The sequence below is a fragment of the Myiozetetes cayanensis genome, unplaced genomic scaffold (assembly GCF_022539395.1).
Source record: "Myiozetetes cayanensis isolate MyiCay16 unplaced genomic scaffold, myiCay2020 scf2-11, whole genome shotgun sequence".
In the NCBI taxonomy this organism is placed as follows: Eukaryota; Metazoa; Chordata; class Aves; order Passeriformes; family Tyrannidae; genus Myiozetetes; species Myiozetetes cayanensis.
Genome location: NW_026087411.1, coordinates 1,256,614 through 1,275,073, shown reverse-complemented (window position 1 = coordinate 1,275,073; position 18,460 = coordinate 1,256,614). Strand labels below are relative to the sequence as shown.

The 18,460-nt window shown below is 47.6% G+C and overlaps 1 protein-coding gene across 7 annotated transcripts in view; it reads right to left on the bottom strand.

Moving 5' to 3' along the window:
• EML6 (EMAP like 6) overlaps positions 1–18,460 on the bottom strand; it is an 86,392-nt gene that overhangs the window by 15,189 nt on the left and 52,743 nt on the right. For 5 of the 7 annotated variants that reach the window (XM_050316978.1, XM_050316979.1, XM_050316973.1 and 2 more), the window contains 14 exons: positions 17,663–17,815; positions 17,278–17,409; positions 16,323–16,411; positions 15,531–15,707; positions 15,233–15,434; positions 14,896–15,022; positions 6,232–6,310; positions 5,317–5,446; positions 4,147–4,245; positions 3,002–3,022; positions 2,479–2,652; positions 1,583–1,791; positions 968–1,125; positions 224–338 (listed from right to left, as the gene is read on the bottom strand). In XM_050316978.1, the coding sequence (XP_050172935.1) occupies positions 224–338; positions 968–1,125; positions 1,583–1,791; positions 2,479–2,652; positions 3,002–3,022; positions 4,147–4,245; positions 5,317–5,446; positions 6,232–6,310; positions 14,896–15,022; positions 15,233–15,434; positions 15,531–15,707; positions 16,323–16,411; positions 17,278–17,409; positions 17,663–17,815 (1,865 nt within the window). The remainder of the gene's footprint in view (positions 1–223; positions 339–967; positions 1,126–1,582; positions 1,792–2,478; positions 2,653–3,001; positions 3,023–4,146; positions 4,246–5,316; positions 5,447–6,231; positions 6,311–14,895; positions 15,023–15,232; positions 15,435–15,530; positions 15,708–16,322; positions 16,412–17,277; positions 17,410–17,662; positions 17,816–18,460) is intronic. The other 2 variants (XM_050316975.1, XM_050316977.1) reach the window with 1 other exon arrangement.

The following is an 18,460-nucleotide window of genomic DNA, read 5'->3' as shown; positions in this document are numbered from 1 at the left end:
GGGCCACGTGATGAATGTGTCCCTGCACTCAGCACTGTCCCTCGGGGCCTGCCAGCCCTGCCCTCCCCCTGCCCACCGTGGAGGAGAGGCTGGCACTGAGCAGCAGAAATGCAGTTTAAACCCACCCTGAGCTCAGGAGGATGGGAAGGAGGGAGAGCAGCAGGGAGGCAGCCAAAGCCTCCTCCCTGTGCCCACCCCAGGTGAGGTGGTGTGGGCCCCTCACCTTCCCCCGGCACACGGAGCGCACGCACTCGATGAGCTGCCCCGTCTCCAGCTGGAAGGCCCGGCACCGCTTCATCTCCTGGTCCCACAGCTTCACTGCTCCCCCCTCCTTGGTGCTGCAAGGGAGGGGCTTGTGTTACCCCGGTGTCCCCTCCACCACAAATCCCACTGCAAACCCCAGCCCTGGTTTTCTGCCTCAGTCACAGAGCACACACTGACTCATCCCTGCACTGTGGAAAGACTCCTCCCTACTGTGCTATGGAAAGGAAATCAAAAATTAAAAGCTTTCACACTTCATGTTTTCAACAGCATCGTAATTTGTTCCCTTGTTCAAAAAACACCCCAAACCCAATTGTTCTCTTGTGCCTTAATCTCAAATCTCTGTCACTTGGCAAATGGTACTTCTGGTAAATTGAAGGCCTTACAGAGTCTCCACTGGGAGAGGCTGGCTGGAGTTTGACAGAATTAAAAAATTAAGAAAATCCCACTTATGGCAGGAGTTCAGGCAACAAGGAGCTTATTCAGGTGTTCAGAGCAAACCCTAAGAGGTTCGGTGTGCCCCTGGTGTGTCACTGGGACCCTGGAGGGTGTCCTCCTTTAGTCCTTGACTTACTGAGATACCTGGGCAGGTTATGCAATATTCAGTGACACTGCTGCAGCACAGAGCCCATTCATCTGTGGGGCAGTGGGTGAACACATAAACACAACCCCAGGAGAGTGGCCTGGAGGAGGGGATGTGTCTTACGGCCTCTCCTTGCCCCCGGTCACGATGAGTCCGTCCCGCAGAGTGGTGTACATGGTGAACACGGGGCCCGTGTGGGCCTTGGCCACCAATCTCACCAGGAAATGGTCCTTCCACACGTACACATCTCCGTTGATGGCACCCGTGAACGTCAGGTTGTTCTGCAACAAACAGCAACAACCACCTCTGCCTTTCTGGTCAGCTTCAAGTGAAATCCCTCCCATCAAATTCACAATTCCTTCACCACCGCCCTGCACAGTTGTCTGTGCTGTCACCACTGGTTGTATCACTGTCACACCACATACCATTAGCAGAGGAAAAGGTTGCAGAGCCTATCCACAAAATAACAATATCACAGTTTTTTAACCAGTGAAGTGCTAAATAACCAGGGAAGTAAAAAAAAAAAATAAAAGCCAGGCAGTAGGTGTGCACAGACATTGATAAAAACCATTCACTAACAGACACCCGGTTGTGCTTAGAAAGGTAAAGGTCTCAAGGTGTGCAGGTGTTTAATCCACGTTTCATTAACAAGCACCATCCCCCCGGGCTGGATTAAACCCAGAAAACTGCAGTTTTAATAAAACTGTAATAGAAAAATTCCATAAAATTTGAACTCACTGCTCCAAAGGCAACAGAAAGCATGGTTTGCATTTTGGCATCTTCCATGGAACCAATGACTCCTTTCTTGTAGAGCAAAGCACTGCCAGCCAACGTCCAGAACTTCATGTGCTTCACCCCAACCGACACAAACTGCGTGTCGGAGTCTGGCCGGAATTCCACAACAAAGATCCTCTCCAGGTGTCCTCCCCTGCTGGCAACTTTAGCCCCTGTTGGAATTGGTAAAGTTAAATTTAGCTGTAAAATTAAGCACTGATATTATTTTATAAACTAAACTGGCCTGGTATTGGATTAGGGATCTGTGTCCCAGATGCTGAAAGCTGCAAAGCCCGACACTATTTAGTTTCTCAATCCTAATGCATTCAGGCCATAAGGTCCCTGTTACCCCAGTGCAGCCCACAGTGCCAGGAAATGCAGATTTAAGGCCCTCACAGCACACTCTGCCTCCTGGATCGGTGACATAACACAGAAATGCTGGATATCACCACTGAGTTCCCATCCAGTGAGAGGCACAGGGACACAGCAATGAGCTGAGCCACTTTTCCTCTCCCCTCCACCTTTCCCAAAGATAATTCTTTCCTGGAAATCACTTCCCAAAGGCCTGCCTACAGCACAGAATTTCAAGGAGTTTAGGAAGGAAAAGAAATTGCTTTCCTTAATTTCATGCAATTTTGTGTTAGGCACCGTTCTTTCCTTACCTTCTTCTTACAACAGATGTATAACATTTCTCATCCCATTCCTATTTTCTAGCCCTTTGTCACCTCCCTTCACTGATTTGGGACTGTGATGCTCAGAGCAAGAGCACAAACGCAGTGCAAAGGCTTGAAAGGCCAAGTGGGTAATCTCTGTGCACAGCTGTGCTGGGCTGCAGGGAGGTGGTTTCCCAGAGCCCTTACCTTCCTGCCACCTCCACACGGTGATGGTGTGCTCTGGGTCCACTCCCACCGACACCAGCAGCTTGCCAGTGGCGCTGAAGTTCACGTAGTTGACCCCTTTGGTGTGGAAGCACCGCAGCATTGAAATGGTTTGCTTGCTCATGGCGTCCCAGATGTGGATTGTGGGAGTTGTGCCTGGGGGCAAAGAGGTGGTTTAAAGAGGGTTAATTCTGGAAGGCTTCAGTGCAAAACAGGCATTTGTCAAGAACACGTAACCTGAACAGACAGAAGTTGGGGGGTTGGTTTTGTTTGAAGAGGAACACTACTGGCACACAGAGAGAAATCAGAAGAGTTGCAAAACACAGGGGGAACCATTGCAGTGCATGAAATCAGACAACTTCTAAAAGAACAACGTAACATTCATGAAGAGCCTCATGCAAAGGAAGTTGGAGATGTTTCACTTTGTATCTGGGATTCAGATACAACGAGGCAACATGAAACTCGAACAGGACTCTGCTACAATTCACAAAGGAGTCAGCCTTACCTGGGAATTCTGTCATGTCACCTGCATTGTGAGAGCAATGGCAAATGAGGAAGCACCAAGGGAAAACAATAGGTGAAATAAGTCGTGTTTCTCATGCTCAAGTGCCAGCATCAGCACCAGAAGGAAAAAAAAAATTAAAAACTTGAAAAATGGATATGGATTAAATCAACAAAACAAATAAGCAGCAATATTGTTGAACTTTTTTGGGTATATTGGGTTTTATACACAAATATCGCAACAATATTTAGTACTTTGGAGTTTTAAAAGTGGCATTTAAAAGAAAGGCTAAAGACATGCAGGTTTTAAAAATTACTCCATTTAAAAGTGAAATGAATCTGTAGTTACACAAAGAAGTATCAACCAAACTCAGAAACACTGACCTCATGGGCCCTAAGAAAAGGGCCTTTAACAGTCACCTTTTCCAGAAATCAGCATTTTGAACAGCCCTGGCACCACGTGCAGGTTTGGGTGTTCACCCCACACTCAGACTGAGTGGCAGTGCTCAGAACAGGCAGCAGATGGTTTGTCACAGTGCTCACTGATACCATTTTCCTGCCCCCCTAAGTTAAGTTACTTCTGTCCTGCAGTTCTGGACTTGAGTCTCCTTCCAGAATGGTCTGAGTTAGGAGTTCTGGCCCTGTTCTTCTTCAAGTTAATTATTACAGCATGAAGCTGAAAGGCAGCAGATCCTCCTAAGTCATCCTACATTCCCCATACAATGTTTACTCCTGCCAAAGGTCCCAGGGAATCTAACGGGGCTCTGCATGTGAATAATAAACACATAAACCCAGATGGGTTTTCAATAGGCCCTGACACGTGTCTTCTGCTGAGATTTCCCTCTGTTTCTCTCCTTTCCTGCACAGGAAATGGTCCTTAGAGTATCCTCACTGCTAAACAGTGCCTTGGACACAGGAAGGAAAGGGGCATTCTGTAAATCGCACTCATGAGATGATTCAGGCAGTTTATCAAATCTTGCCTTGTGAAGTACAGTTATCCAACACGATCAGAGAGGGAACTGAAATCACAGGCCAAGCCTGGAGCTGCCCGTTCCAAAGGACAGTACCAGTGGCAGTGGTGCCACTGGAGAGGCCCCGAGCAGCAGTGCCCCGCGGTGTGGGGCGGCCCCCGGTGTGCGGGTCACGTACCGATCTGGCTGGTGGCCACCACGTTCTTGTACTTGGGGTGCTGGTTCACCGTCAGGCACAGAATGTCGTCCGTGTGCTCCAGGTAGAAGCTCTGGCTGCCTGGGAAAACCCAAACACGGCTTTATTCCCCTCAGCAGCCACCCCAGAGCCACTGGAGCAGACTCTGAGCCGCTGGCTGTGCAGGGGATGGGGCAGGGCAGTAACAGTGTCCAGGGCTGCTCCCCCCTCATCCCAGGCACATTCCCAGCTGCACTGGGAGCGTGGCCATTGACACACACACACATCACAGCAGGACTTGGTGAGCTAGCTGTGCCCAGGCACTCAGCCGAGGGGTCAGCCACAGCCACCTGTAACTGCCACAAACAGCAAAACTGCCACGTGAAAGGTCTGGGTTTCCCAGGAAAACCCCAGGAAAACCAGGTGGTCAGTGGGAAGCAAAGTGGAGACAAAAGCCTGCCAAGGGAACAGGCCCAGAAAGAACAGATGGGGCCATCCATGCTTCCTAAGGTCACCCATGTTCCCAGGGCCATCCATGCTTCCCAAGGCCACCCGTGTTCCCAGCTCCACAGGTCAGAGGCACACCAGGACTGGAGTCCCCAGGGCCAGCAGATGGGACAGGTGTCCTCCCTGTGCCCCTCCTTGGCAGCAGAGTTGGGACCCTTTGGGAATAAAGTCAAGTCACAACTCCTTTAACTCCTCTCTTTTTCTTGAGAGACATGAAAAATATGGAGGTGTTGGTGCTACAACTTAGGGTCAGACACATTTTTGGTGTTTTTCCTCCTTTACATTACACAGGGAATTTCTACCCCTTCCAAAGAGCAACTTGCCCAGGTGGACTGCACTAAAAAAAAGCTGTTGTAGCATGACTTTGCTATAACAACTCAGAATGAAACAATGCATGTTACAGCTCCTCATATTTCTGGGAGTACTGGTCATTTCATACCCCACTAGTCTCCTCCTGGGAGAGAAAACCATCCCTGTGTCTTCACTATGGGATGAGCTGAGCATGAAAAGCTGTCTGATCCACCAGCCACCCACAGATTGTGCACTATTTATCAAGATGCAAGACGTGGGACAGTCACAGGAACATTAAAACGTTAAGCCTTTCAATCAGAACCATTTCCCCGCCCAGCATGTGGGGTGTCCCAGGGGTGTGTGCAGTGCAATTACCGGTGGAGAGGTTCTGGACGATGCCAGCTGCGGCCGTGTGGAAAATGATGTCGGCACCGTCGTTCAGGTAGTGCAGGTTGTTGCGACAGTCAAACCCTCTGTATCCAAAAACATGGTCCAGAGCCAGCTCCTGGGCAGGGAAAACACAGGGAGGAGTGAAAGGAATGAAGAAACAAGGAGATTTCAGAGTCTGGATCGCACAAGCACAGTTCTAAATTATATGAGCTACAGATGCCTTGGAGAAAATTGAATAATTAACAATAGTTATTATCCCAGTTCTGCTCATTTATTGAGGAATGACATTCTCATGGACTGTCTCAACACTTTAACTGGTCAGCTAAGGCACTGCACTGATATTATTGTTTCTTCAATAATGCATCCAGCTGTAAATGTTTTGATTCTGTGAATTTCCCTTCAAAATAGTTACAGCTTACAGAACTGATTTCATTACTCTTCCCATCACAGTTTAACATCTATATATGACATGGATACATAGGGTATCAGATATTTTAAAGAAGTAAAGATATCTGCACAGTTTTCAAAAATCATTCTCATAAACTACCAAATTTCAACAGCCCAAAATCTGGCCCTGAAGTCCTTAAAGGAGGCCAAAGCAGGCTGTAAGTAACTCTGTACTTCAAACATCAATCAGAGGTGGAATTGCATCTTACAACAAGCAATGCCCAAGGAAATGTCCTGCAGAAACACGGGGATGGTTAATGGATTGTAGTTAAAGCTGCATCCCAGCCCTGAGAATGGATTTAATGATTGTCCCAGACCCAATTCCAGCTCCCTTGGAACGATGTGAATGGGAGCCACAGACCAAGCAAGGGTTGCAGATTGTCCACAGCACAGGGATGGATTTCACCCAGCACACGTCACCTCTAAAGCAAAAGAACAAGTCTGAAGCCTGACCTCAACCAGTTTCTTTTTTTTGTGGACATTGTTCTTTTGCAGTTTTTCGGGCTGAGGAGCAGCTCTGCTGACTGGTGGCCTGAAAGGAACATTTCAAAAAGAACACAATCAATATGTTTGAAAGTAAAATAAAACCTCCAAAGCCACAGCACACGTGTTTGTTGTGTGAGGGCAGGAAATGGCCAGTTGGCTCTGCATTAGCTCCATGCCTGTTTAGAGTATTATAAAACACTGACTACAATCCCCTACGTTTTGGATGGAAAGCACAGAAATGACATTGATGTAGATCTTGTGGATGAGCGGCACAACAGACCACCTGACACCATTTAAAAAACCCCCAAAACACGACATAAATGCATGGAAAAAACCTTGAATGTGAAATGATAGCAAATTGGTGCTTTCAGAAGTGATCTAACAGGTTTTTGACAGTTGACAGTTGACCTCTGCCCAACCCTGCTTCTTCTGAGAAACCCCATCCCAAAACCTTGGCAGGGCTTTAATATGATTTTGAGAAGATTTTATTAAAGATGATTGCATTTAAATGTACAGGTCATTCATCCATGTGATTTTTAAGAGACCAAGGCCAGCAAAGCTTTTCTGTATAATTACAATTGCTAAAAGGAGCTACAAAGGCTGAGACAAAATCTGATGTGTGCAAATGGTCTTTAAGGCCAGATCATCTCTGGTGCTGCTATTGATCCTGGCAAGGAAAAAGAGGCACAAGGCTAAGGGGAGCCTGTGGAGAGCATTCCCACAGACTGGGATTTCCAAACGGTGCATCCTTGCTACCTGTCCCACGTGCTGTGAAATTTGCTCTTGCCCTTGGACTGGAACTACCACTACCAGTGAAATTAAAACTGCAGAAGAATGAAAGCCCTTTGGTTTAACAGGGAGCTGCTTTTTCTGGAGCTGGGTTTTTACGGGAGGGATTACAGGCAATAAGTGACAAACCCCACAGCTGGAACAGCTCCTGCTGCACAGCAAAAATCCCGGCTGCAGGAGGAACAGCATGAAAAGCTGAGCTCTACCATGGACAGAACAAAGCACACTCACTAAGGACCAACAGCTACATTAGCAGGTGACCTCGTGACGTTAGAAGAGTGAAAGAGTTACCTTGATCCCCTTGTAAGCAGCAAACAAAGCCAAGCAAGAAACTTAATAGAGTTTAGGTGTTACTTCTGAGCAGTTACTCATGCACAAGCACTTTGAGAGCCGAGCAGTCATTCCCTGCGGCACAGCACGTGCTATCCAAGCATGCCAGCAAGAACTAAAACAGAAATTAAAGAGTGCACCAGTCTAGAGATGGCAAACACCACACCCTGCCCCCCTGGGCACACTGAGCTACAGATGCTGGGGTACAGAGGGGAGAAGGAAGCGCCACCCCTGCTCCCTGCACGCTCTGGACTGCAGGAGCAGATCTCCACTGCTGGTTGTTTTCAGGTGCCTGACAGGGAGGGAAGCTGGTGGGAAGTTGTCAGTCTCCTGAGCACTGTGGAGATCCCACACAATGGCTGCTTGTTCCCTATCCCAGTTCAGGCTGCAATCTGGCCCACAACTGTGGGTTGGCCAAGCCCCTCCCAGGACAGCCTGTCCTGCTTTGTGCACAGGGAACAAGTACCTTTATTTTCTGTGAGAGTCCCCTCACACAACCCCGGGTGGGACGGGCCTGGGCAGCAGTGCCAGCACCGGCAGGGAAGGGCACAGGAACCCGCTGCAGAACCCAATTCTGTTGCACAACAAAGGGACTAATTCACTTCAGCCCAGGTTTACAAGGCCTCTGACCCAGCACTCAGGAAAAGAATCACTTTCTCATGGGGTTCCTGCTCTTTTTTCTGTTTTAGTGTAACTTCAGAACGGATTGTTTTCACATTTCTTCACCTACAAATATCAACGTTTACGACAAGAGCAAGCCAAAATCTTCAGTAAAGCAAGAGAACACTACCACTGTGACATGCTGGATAGTCACCAGACTGTAAGCATGAGGTTTAATTTGGACACACACACACACACACAGATACTGTGAGAGATACCTATTCACATCCCCACGAACACAGATGTTGTGTGCATTCATATATACATGACATGTATATATACACACGTGTGCAGTCACTGCCTTACCCCCACCTCAACACAGCAAACGGAAAGCAGCACAGTTTGAACACTTTAAGAGTCCTTTCATTTTTAACAAGCCTACAACTACACCTAATTTGGTTTGAGACAGAAGATGACACTGTCAAGACAAGAAATTTTGCACTGCAGCAAACGACATCCCTTTGCCCTTTTGGACCTGTGCAGCCTGCAAGGCACATTCCCAGCGAGCTGGGCTCTTCCTGGGCTCCGTGTCAGTACTTACTTGACAATTCCCTGCCTCCAAAGGAAAGCAAGTCAAAACATAACACAAGCATTAACGGTTTCTTTCCAGCAATTTCAAATAAACGAGTGTCATTACGTCATGGGATGGGTGAGTTCCAGGAAAGATAAGACACAGTCAGACATTAGGGGGCTTTCAGTCCTTTAGGTACTGCGAATACAGCAAATAAAGTTCCCGTTACTCCCGACAGTCTCCAGGATATTCTCACACACTGCTATGCCAGTGAGAGAACTCCACGTTCCAACTGCCAAACTCTCCCCACCACCTTCCTGCAGAAATGTGAACAGGTGCCCACAGAGAGGCAGGGACACCCTCTGGAATGGCCCTGGAGGGAGAGCAGCAGGGCTGGGGGGAACAGGCAGCACCAGCACACAGGATAACAGGCAGACACACCCAGAGCTGGGCTGGGCGACAGGGAAGGGGGTTTGGGAGAGTGAGGCACCCTGAGGGAGGCAGGAGACATGACCTTAGAGAACAGGGCCAAGCTAAGGGTGGGGGGAAGTTAGATCAGTGTAGATGGAAAATACAAGAGAGAAAAAGCAGATCAAAAAGCGTTAGGATGAACTCTGTGGGAGGGGGATATAACCAACTCCTGTTTCCAGAGCACAGGACGTAACTGCTGCCTGCCTGGAGATGCCATCAGTAGCAGGAATACCGTGGCAAACCCACAAATGTTCTGCTCTGAGGCCAGTGGAAGCAGAACTGGAGCTTTAGAAACAGTGTCACATGAAAGGGACCAGCAAGGAGATCTGGAGCAGGAACAGATGGATAAGTGTCCTGACTTTTAGGTCATGGGCTGAGCCAGCAGGAATGGGCAGGGAAAGGTGCAGAGTCCAAAAGGAGACAAACATGGGGATTCACATGGCTGGGAACTGCAGAGGGAAAACACTTGGATGCTACACAAACATGGGCAGGACTGCTCCTGAGAAGAGAAAGAGAGGTTCAAAGAGAGGTCAGACAGAGGTTTGGTGGGACAAGAGAACAAAAATCCAGGATCTAAAAAAATATACTGTTCATTTCAGACAAAATGTACAGGCAGCTTTTAAAAGTGCCCTTCACAGGAGGGGGCTCTCCAGTGTCCCCAGACTGCTGCAGAACTCCTACAGCTGTAAGAAGAGATTAAAGATTTTGTGAATTCTAAACCCTTGGATTTTCCCATCCCAATACACACAGGAGTTTTACATCCAACTTCTCCTGCTGTTACTTCTTACCACTTTTTAGCTAACTTAACAAACAAAAATAGGATTCTACGTGAAAATACGCTGCTCCCAAATACAGTGGATCCAAGAAAAGCTGAAACAGAACTAGAGAGAAACATCAATAGCAACCTAAATTATTTTTCAAAACTGTAGCAGTGGAAAAGCCTTACCATGGTTATAAAACTTATAATTTCACATGTATGCTGATGCACTCTTTAAAAAAAAAAAAAAAAGTCAAAAATAATCCAAAAGTACTGCAGGATGTATGGTAGGGCCAGCCAGGCCCTGTCAGGGCAACAGTCATTGCATTCCCACGTCATTCCAGATCAGGGTCCAGATGGGAAACAAGGGATTAATAAGGAGGTAATCATTTGGGAATGGAATCTGAGGGTTGCTACTTTTTAACAAGGTCACTGTTCCAAACACCTTGGGAAGATGTTCCCTAAACAGCTCCTGTACCCAGCCCAGGCTGGCCCTGCTGCACCAGGACCCACCATCTGTCACACATGGACACACTGGGATCTGCCAGGACCTGCCCTCCCTCACCCCAAACCTGCCGTCCCTCACACCCCAAACCTGCCGTCCCTCACACCCCAAACCTGCCGTCCCTCACACCCCAAACCTGCCGTCCCTCACACCCCAAACCTGCCCTCCCTCACACCCCAAACCTGCCGTCCCTCACCCCCAAGCCTGCTGTCCCTCACACCCCAGACCTGCCGTCCCTCACCCCAAACCTGCCATCCCTCACACCCCAGACCTGCCCTCCCTCACACCTGGACACCCACGGCTCTCTAGGAATCCCCTCAGCCTCGCTTGCCCAAACCAGCTTCTCAGAACACGCTGTAAGATGCTTTAGGCACAACCTGAATTTCTGCCTTTGAGCTAAAAAGTTCTGAATCCCTCAAATAAGGAGACTTCAGGAGAGCTGTGTCCAGGTGCTACCTGCAGCAGAATCAGCCAGCTTTAGCAGAATCTGTCACTCTTTCCTCAGGTTTCTCTCAGGGTTTGGGATCTTGTGTGAGAGGAACAGAGTCTTTTCCTTTGTTTTGCTATTCCTTACATAAACTCCGACACGTTTTGAAACTGTGCCTATTGTGTAAGTACAAACATTCAGCCAATAGCATAAGGCAGTTTTATAGGCCCATCCTCCCTCAGCACAGCACAACATCAGAAACAGGCTGTTTCCATCAGTCCTGGACTACAGACTACACAATAACCCTCAGAAAAGTTGACCATGTCACATCAACCTCAGTGCAGAGAGAGAAATGCTGGTAACTCGTGGCAGTGTTGGCTCCCCTCAGTTCCACACCCCTCAAGTGCCACCCGGACCAGAAAGACCTCTGGGCCAGCTTTGTGCTGAGCTGGGGGAGAAGGGAGATCGACTCTGAGTTCACTGCTTGGCAGGGACTGACAAATACCAGTCACAACGTGTCCAAGCCTTGGGGACAACTGGGATGAAACCAGCACGACGTCAAATATATTTAGGTTGCATTAACTTGACATAATTCTGTTGAGAAAGTAGAAGTGAATATTCTGAAGGATGCTCCTCATTCTCAAACAGTAGGTTTCTGCTGAAATAAGCCCAGAGTTATTTTCTCCACCCCAACGACGTGTTTTTCCAGATACATTTCGAATAGTTCCCACCCACACATAAATACAACACAGATTCAATTCAAAGCTTTTACACTGCACCCACAGACATGTGTGTGTAAAAGTGCAGGAACCAATTTTGTAACCATATGTCTAATAATTCAGTTCACAAAGCCTTGTGGGGGCTATTTGGAAAGCTTATATAATTCATCTCATGCTGTTTTAAAGAAACCAATAATCAAAAGGATAAGATTCAAAGAGGGAAAACGCAGCTTTTCCCACCTTTTTTTACCTTCATGAGAACATATGATTACACATGCTGCAAACAGCACGATGGAGAACAGGCTTGAGGTAACTCGTGGAGAGTGAGGCAAGCCAGGACGTTCAGAAAACAGAAAACCAGACCAACATGCTAATGCTGCTTTTTGTTTTCTACACGTTCAACCTGCTTTAAAGGGGTTTCCATCTCCAGGTGTGTTACAGGAGTTTATGTAGGGTCATGCAGATCGAACTCAGTGGAAGCTGCAAACACAGGGCAGGTGTTAGGGGTTAGTAAAAGGCCAGATGCAAACAGGTCTTTGCCTCCTGTGTTAGTAACAGAAACGCAGCTGGCACCAAGCTGGGGTCACTCCTTATCAGATCGACTCTAGGCCAGTGGAAATGGTCCCAGTCAAAGCTGGCCCTTTCCCCAAACACAGCACGACTGCTCCGTGACACAAGCATGGCTTACAATTGTCCTTGGTTGTGTGGGCCAGTCCCAGCAGTGCCCGAGGGGTGCCAGGGTGCGGGAGCACCGCCCTGGGAGCGCCCAGCCCGCGGCACGGCACCTGCAGCCCCTCGGGGGGACACCCCCCGCCTGCACCACCGGCACAGCACACAGGGGCCACCACAGCGGGAGGGGAGGGGACAGGGGGGACATGGAAAGGGGGAAGAAGAAAAAAGGTTGGGGAGAGGAGAGAGAAACAAGAATCGATTAATGATCTTCACCAGATGCACTCATACAACCACAAGACATGTCAGAACTGCTCCTCAGCCTCCTCTCTCCTGCTGTGTCCCCATCCTAAAGCTATAACTGCTGATGGAGACAGAAAATACCCAGAATACCAGACCACGATTTCATAAAAGCTATCATGTACCTTCTATGTTCCTCCAAGGTATTTCACAGAATCGTGGTTATTTCCATTATGTTCAAATCAGACAGCAAAAACAAATTTCATGAAGGGTTTTCATCTTCTTTTCCAAAAGAAAACCTTATTAATTGTCCCAAGTTTGTCATATCTGAGCTTCTCCTGAGATCAAACTCTTCCTGAACTGTGCAGTGAGTTGTTACTTCTAGACAGATGTTGTACCTTGAGTTTTTCAGATCCACCTCTCTCGATATTAGAGAAGCACAGAGTCCTGCAAGCTTACTCTAGCAAACAGAAAGGTTAAGCAGATGGAACTGTCTCCTGGGTGCCACATAGCGCCTTTGAAGCGTGTTTGCGTTATATAAGCAGGCAAATAACGTCTTCAGCAACAGTTCACCTGCTAAATATTACCATTAAAAGAAACAAACACAGTGAGCTCTAAGCCCTTGCCCCCAGGGAGCAGCTCAGGGTGGCAGCCCCAGCTATTCCTGTCTCTTGCTTGAGACAGAAGCTTGCTTTTATATATTTTTTCCCCTTTTCCTAATTTAAACTTGTTTAATTCTGAGTTTCTTCCCACTACACCTCTGAATAATTCACAGCTTTTCCTTTCTCAGACCCACAATGGAAATACAGTAAGGGGGACACTCCTGAGCCCCTCACTATGTGTTTTTCACTGGGCTCTTCATACAGATATCTGGCACAATTATACAGAGGAAGGACTGGGAACCTTTCCTCCAGAAAATCTTCCTCCTCCAAAGCCTACCAGGTTTTTCCACATCCCCTCCTGACAAAGAGTGGAATACAGCCCCTTGGGTCCCTTCTCCAGATCTGAAGGGACTGGGAGAGCCTGCCTTTGGCAGCAAATCTAAAGCTCTGGGAAGTGGTTTTGGTATTTCACTGAGCCCTGGGCACAGGGATTTCCACACTCCTCAAGACCTGCTGATTTAGGGTTCAGATTTCCCTGAGCAGTGCCAGTTGAGGACTTGGAGACTTCCCACTTCACCCCTGATCGACTGTCACGTTGGATTTTTGGGAGTGCAAGGAGAAGCCAGCCCAGTGATGTGAGGAAGCCTGTCGTGGTCAGACAAACCCTCTTCTAGCTGCTACATCCTTTTGTGCTCCCAGAAAAGATGGAATCTGGCACAGCTACAAAGTTTCCCTCATAATTCATAGGTCTTATGAGGGGAGTCAGCTCACCCTGAAGCACTCAGGACTGGGAGTGCCAAGATCCTGCAGGAGCTGTGCACACACTGTACAACTGGGGCCAACAACTGCAGGAGCCAACACATTAATGTCACCTTACTGCACCCCAAACCAGCACAACACCCTCAGAAGCCACAGCTTTGCTGACATTTCCCCATAAAGTTGCTGCTTCTGATTACTTCACTATAAATTCTTGCTATTTATATCAATGCCATGAAGAAGGAGAAGTCAAGTCATCTTTGCCTAAGAAGCAACAGAGGGAAATGATGGGATCTGTTGACAAATGTATCAAAACAGCGAATTCCCAACACCAAAGGTGTGATCATTCTGAAGTAGCTGTAATTGAAAAAGGACATGTAAAAAGGTGCACAATAGCTGTGACTCTCGAGCAGGAAAGATGGAGAGGACAAGTTACAAGGGCCTATTTTTAACCTGTTTTTTGAATGAAGTACAAAACTTGATTCCACAGAGACAGTAAGAAGAAAAAAGATGCAGAGAATGGTAAACCCTTGCTTTTTACTCTCTTCAGTCCAGACCCTGGGGATACAATATGAGATGCTGGTTTTGTGTACACATTATGAAGAGACTACTGTGGAAGTCAGAGGCAACCCCAGTGCAGGGGAGGGGTCTCCCCATTACACTGGGCCCAGTTCCCCCAGAGGGGAGGTGTGGAAGCACTGCAGGAGCCCCCAGCTCCAGTGGACAGAACACAGCACATTTTCCCTGAGTGGGGCTGAGCATGTGGACAGGAGGGACTGTCTGCCACCCCACAGCACACCCGTGGCCAGGATCCAGGGAAGTGAAGCTCTGCAGGGAGTGTAGGGTGATTTTCACTCCTGCACCACTGGCAATCATTATTTCATGTGTAGTAACAATATAGCAATAGTCACTCAGAATAAAATACTTTTTTCCCTTTTTTAACTCAAACTTCAAATATTCATATTTACTAGAGCACACACTATGCCTTTTTACAGGAAAATGGAGGAACAAATCCTTTATATGAGGAAAAGAGAAAATGGAAGGAGATATTCTCAAAAGAAGGGGAAAAGGAAATGTTACAGTTCAACATTGTAATGAAAAAAATCATTAATCCTCCTGCAGCATGTTATGGTTAACACTTGGGATTAAAAAAGGGCTGTAACATTTTTCTTCTCATTTTCACACAGGGACATACCTCTCTTCTACTGAAACTTCCTTGAGCTGCTGGTGGGGCTTTGTGCCTTCCATCTCCCGGATGCTCACTGCGTAGATCTTCGTGGTGTAGTCAATGGCTTTTTCTCTTGCCACATCACTATCATAACCTTGGAAAAATAAAACAGAAAATGAAACAAACTGCCCTTGTTTCACAGGGGGAGAGAAGAGAGCAAGATCTGCACCAACCAAAGGAAGGCAGCAAGTCCTGCCAAGCTCTCCTCACTCTGAAACTTAGCTCAGCAAAGCTTCTTGCCCACTTCAAGTTAAACCCCGGCGAGAGCCTCTGTGGAACGAAGACTAAATTAAATCCTTTTCACCTCCATCTTCTTCTGCATCTGTGTCTGACTCCTCGCTATCCACCAGCTTGCTCTCCTGGATGCCCAGGAACTCCCTGGTCCAGATCATGAGGGCGGTGTCGGCCCCACCCACGGTGAGCAGCACGGAGTCGTTGTGCAGCCACGTCACGTTGGTCACCTGGGCGCTGTGCCCCACGTACTTCTTGAACTTGGCGTGCTGGCCCTGCAGCGCAGACAGTGCCCGGTCAGCAGTGCCCAGCCTGGCAGCAGTGACCCCCTGCACTGCCTCCCTCAGCTCAGGAGTGCGCTCGCCGTTTACCTTCACCGGGTACGAGAAAAGCTTCACGAAGCCGAAGTCATCTCCGGTGGCCAGGAGGGTCCTGTCCTTCGTCAGGCTGGCGGCATTGACCACGGTGACATCGCTGTGCGTGGGCCAGATCCCCTCACAGGTGGGCCCAAGAACACACGTCCACGTGTCCCATTCGATCTTCTCTATCTGCAAGCGGAATTGCCCCCAGAGAAGCCAATTCAATACATACCAATTCCATCTGTATATTTTCCTGTGCTTGATATTACCTTTATTTTTTTAGCTTTCAAGAAACTGTCCACTGTGCATTTACATTTACAGGTACCTGTGTTTATACAGATACTGTGTGTTGATTCGTCATCAAAAGGTTTAAACATTCCCACTTTCCCAAGACAGAGCACGGATCCAAATCTCCCTAAAGGTTTTCCGAGGTGTTAAACATGGGCAATTTTGTAGCAGAATTACTTGTCACAAATAATCAACATCAGGAAAAGCCAGCTCAGGCTGTTTGAAGATGGTTTATAGCCTGAATGCGACTGATTACACACAAAACAGGTGACTTCAGGAAAGGGGATTATGGTAAATGGCTGCTAATAAATAAACAACAATAAATTCAGAGATACAAACAGAAACCTGCACCTTCTACCATTTACAAACGCTAGGAAAGACACTGTGGAACGAGCAAATCATTCTAATTCTAACCACTGCAAATATGGTATCATAAAAGGACAAACAGCACCATTTAAAGACAATTCTTAAAATTAACTTTCAAAGAAAACAAAGTCCAGTAAATGTACTTTGTACCTCAGCAATTCTTATGATGTGTCTTTTCCCCCTCGGTGCTTCAAAAAATAGTTGTTCTTTGGCACCAGAATTGACTTGCAATAACTTTCCTGGATATGAAATGAGAGATTATTGTGAATCTCATTAATTATTATGTACTATTTATAATTAATACTAATTATAATTAACTATTATGCACTTTCTTTTGATTGAGTGAAGAGATTTCTGGGCGTAAGTTAAAAAATTATCCTCCAGAGAATTATTCATAGCACAAGTAAAAGAGATGCTGAAAATCAGTCTGCTAAGGATCCTTTACTCCTGGTTCACTGAATAAGTAATATTTTAAATACCATCCAATGTCCTTAAAAAGCTACCCTTGTGCAGTAAAACAGCTTCTGCTGACAGAAAATACTCTGCTAGTGTTTCATCCTCACACTAATGGAAGGAAAAACTAAATGTGTGTGCTGTTAATTTTCATTAAAACATTACAAGACGGCTTTGCCAAAAGAGAAAACGTTGTCAGCTCCTGTCTCTTTTCACTGCCCCACTGGCACAGCCACTGACACCAATCTGCCCTTGGGGGGGGTAGTTTTCCATGCCCATACAAGCTGTGGTGGTGCTGTCAGTGATCCCACACCACAGGGCAGCAGGGCCCAGACACACAGGTGGTCCTGCGTGGGATCTCATTAGCTCTGGGATGGCTTATCAGCATGAGATCATTAATGATCCTGCTGGACTTAATCAGCTGTGACAATCAGGCTCTGTGACAATCACGCCCCAGTGATTGCCAGGCAGTGCTCAGCAAGGACAGGGAACTGGACACCACCAACTGGAACTGCACTGGCCCCACATGGTGCTCCGTGGGCAGAAGGCACGAGCACTGGTGGTTACAGCTGATCTGTCACTGGCAGGGGAACAGTCCCTGATTGCCCATTTGGTGGGCATTTCCAGTAGTACCCGTGGCCAAACACATTACCTCTGGAGTCCCAGTCGATGTGGGTGATGTAGCTGGAGGCACCTTTGCAAATGCCAACCCTTTTGCTGGTCAGTACATTGTAGATGTCTACAAAGTTATCATGGGAGGCCACAGCCAGGTACTTTCCTGATTCTGTAAAGAGGGGACACTGAGGTTATTAAAATCCTATTAAATCTTCTCATTAATATTGTTCTGCATGTACAGTGCTGCAGTGCAGCCAGATGCAGCAGCCAGGGGTGTGTCCATTCTAGCAGGCTGCACACAACCCAGTGGAATGCACGGAGCACACGGAAAGCCAGTCAGTCTCCCTTCGGAACACTCAGTCCTGCCTAGAGCATAAACTCCAGGATAAACACCCCCCTCCCACCTTATCCCAGGGTTATACCTCGTGAGAACTTGATGTCCGAGATCATCTCCTTCCTGTGGTGGAAGGAGACCATGTCCTCCACGGTGTCGGCGTTCACCACCAGGAAGCTGCCGTCGTTGAGCCCCACGGCCAGGGCCTTGCCGTCGGGAGAGAAGGCACAGCAGCGGCCCCCTGCCAGGGCACAGGGCACCTGTCAGCCTCCCAGCCCGGCCCTGGGCACAGCAACCAGCACTGCAAGGCCTCCACATCAACTAGGCAGTTCTAAGGGAATTTGTTGTTGATTAAAGCAAACACGTTACACAGGGCTATGATTAATGCTCCGTTATGTGGGAATGAGCCCTCTGTACAGGGGGTCCTGAGCTGACAGTGCTGAGTGGATCTGCCTTGGAACAGTTTATGTGCAGATACGCCCTCCCAGCTACATTCTAAACACACCAGGGATAGAACTAAAGCAAAATAAACCCCCAAAACACACACAGAAAGGAAATCCGGATGGAAAACTCAAACTCATTCAGAGCAGTGTAACTGCACATCTTTCAGGGATACCACACCCAAAACTTCTTTATTATATGACTCAATAATGGTTCCTTTCAGCAGAGCACATTTAAACTAAACTTCCTTCAGTTATTTTTTGCCCCAACATTATTTCTGATCATACTGTCTCCTACAACCATCCTCACCCCTCAAAACCATCTGACTCTGTTTTCCCTCAGCCAGTGAGAGTTCCCGTGCTCCAGATCTGTCACTGGAAATGGACAATACAAAATTCCCTGAAGGATATCAGTGAGGAAACAAAATAAGAGAAAGCAGCATTTC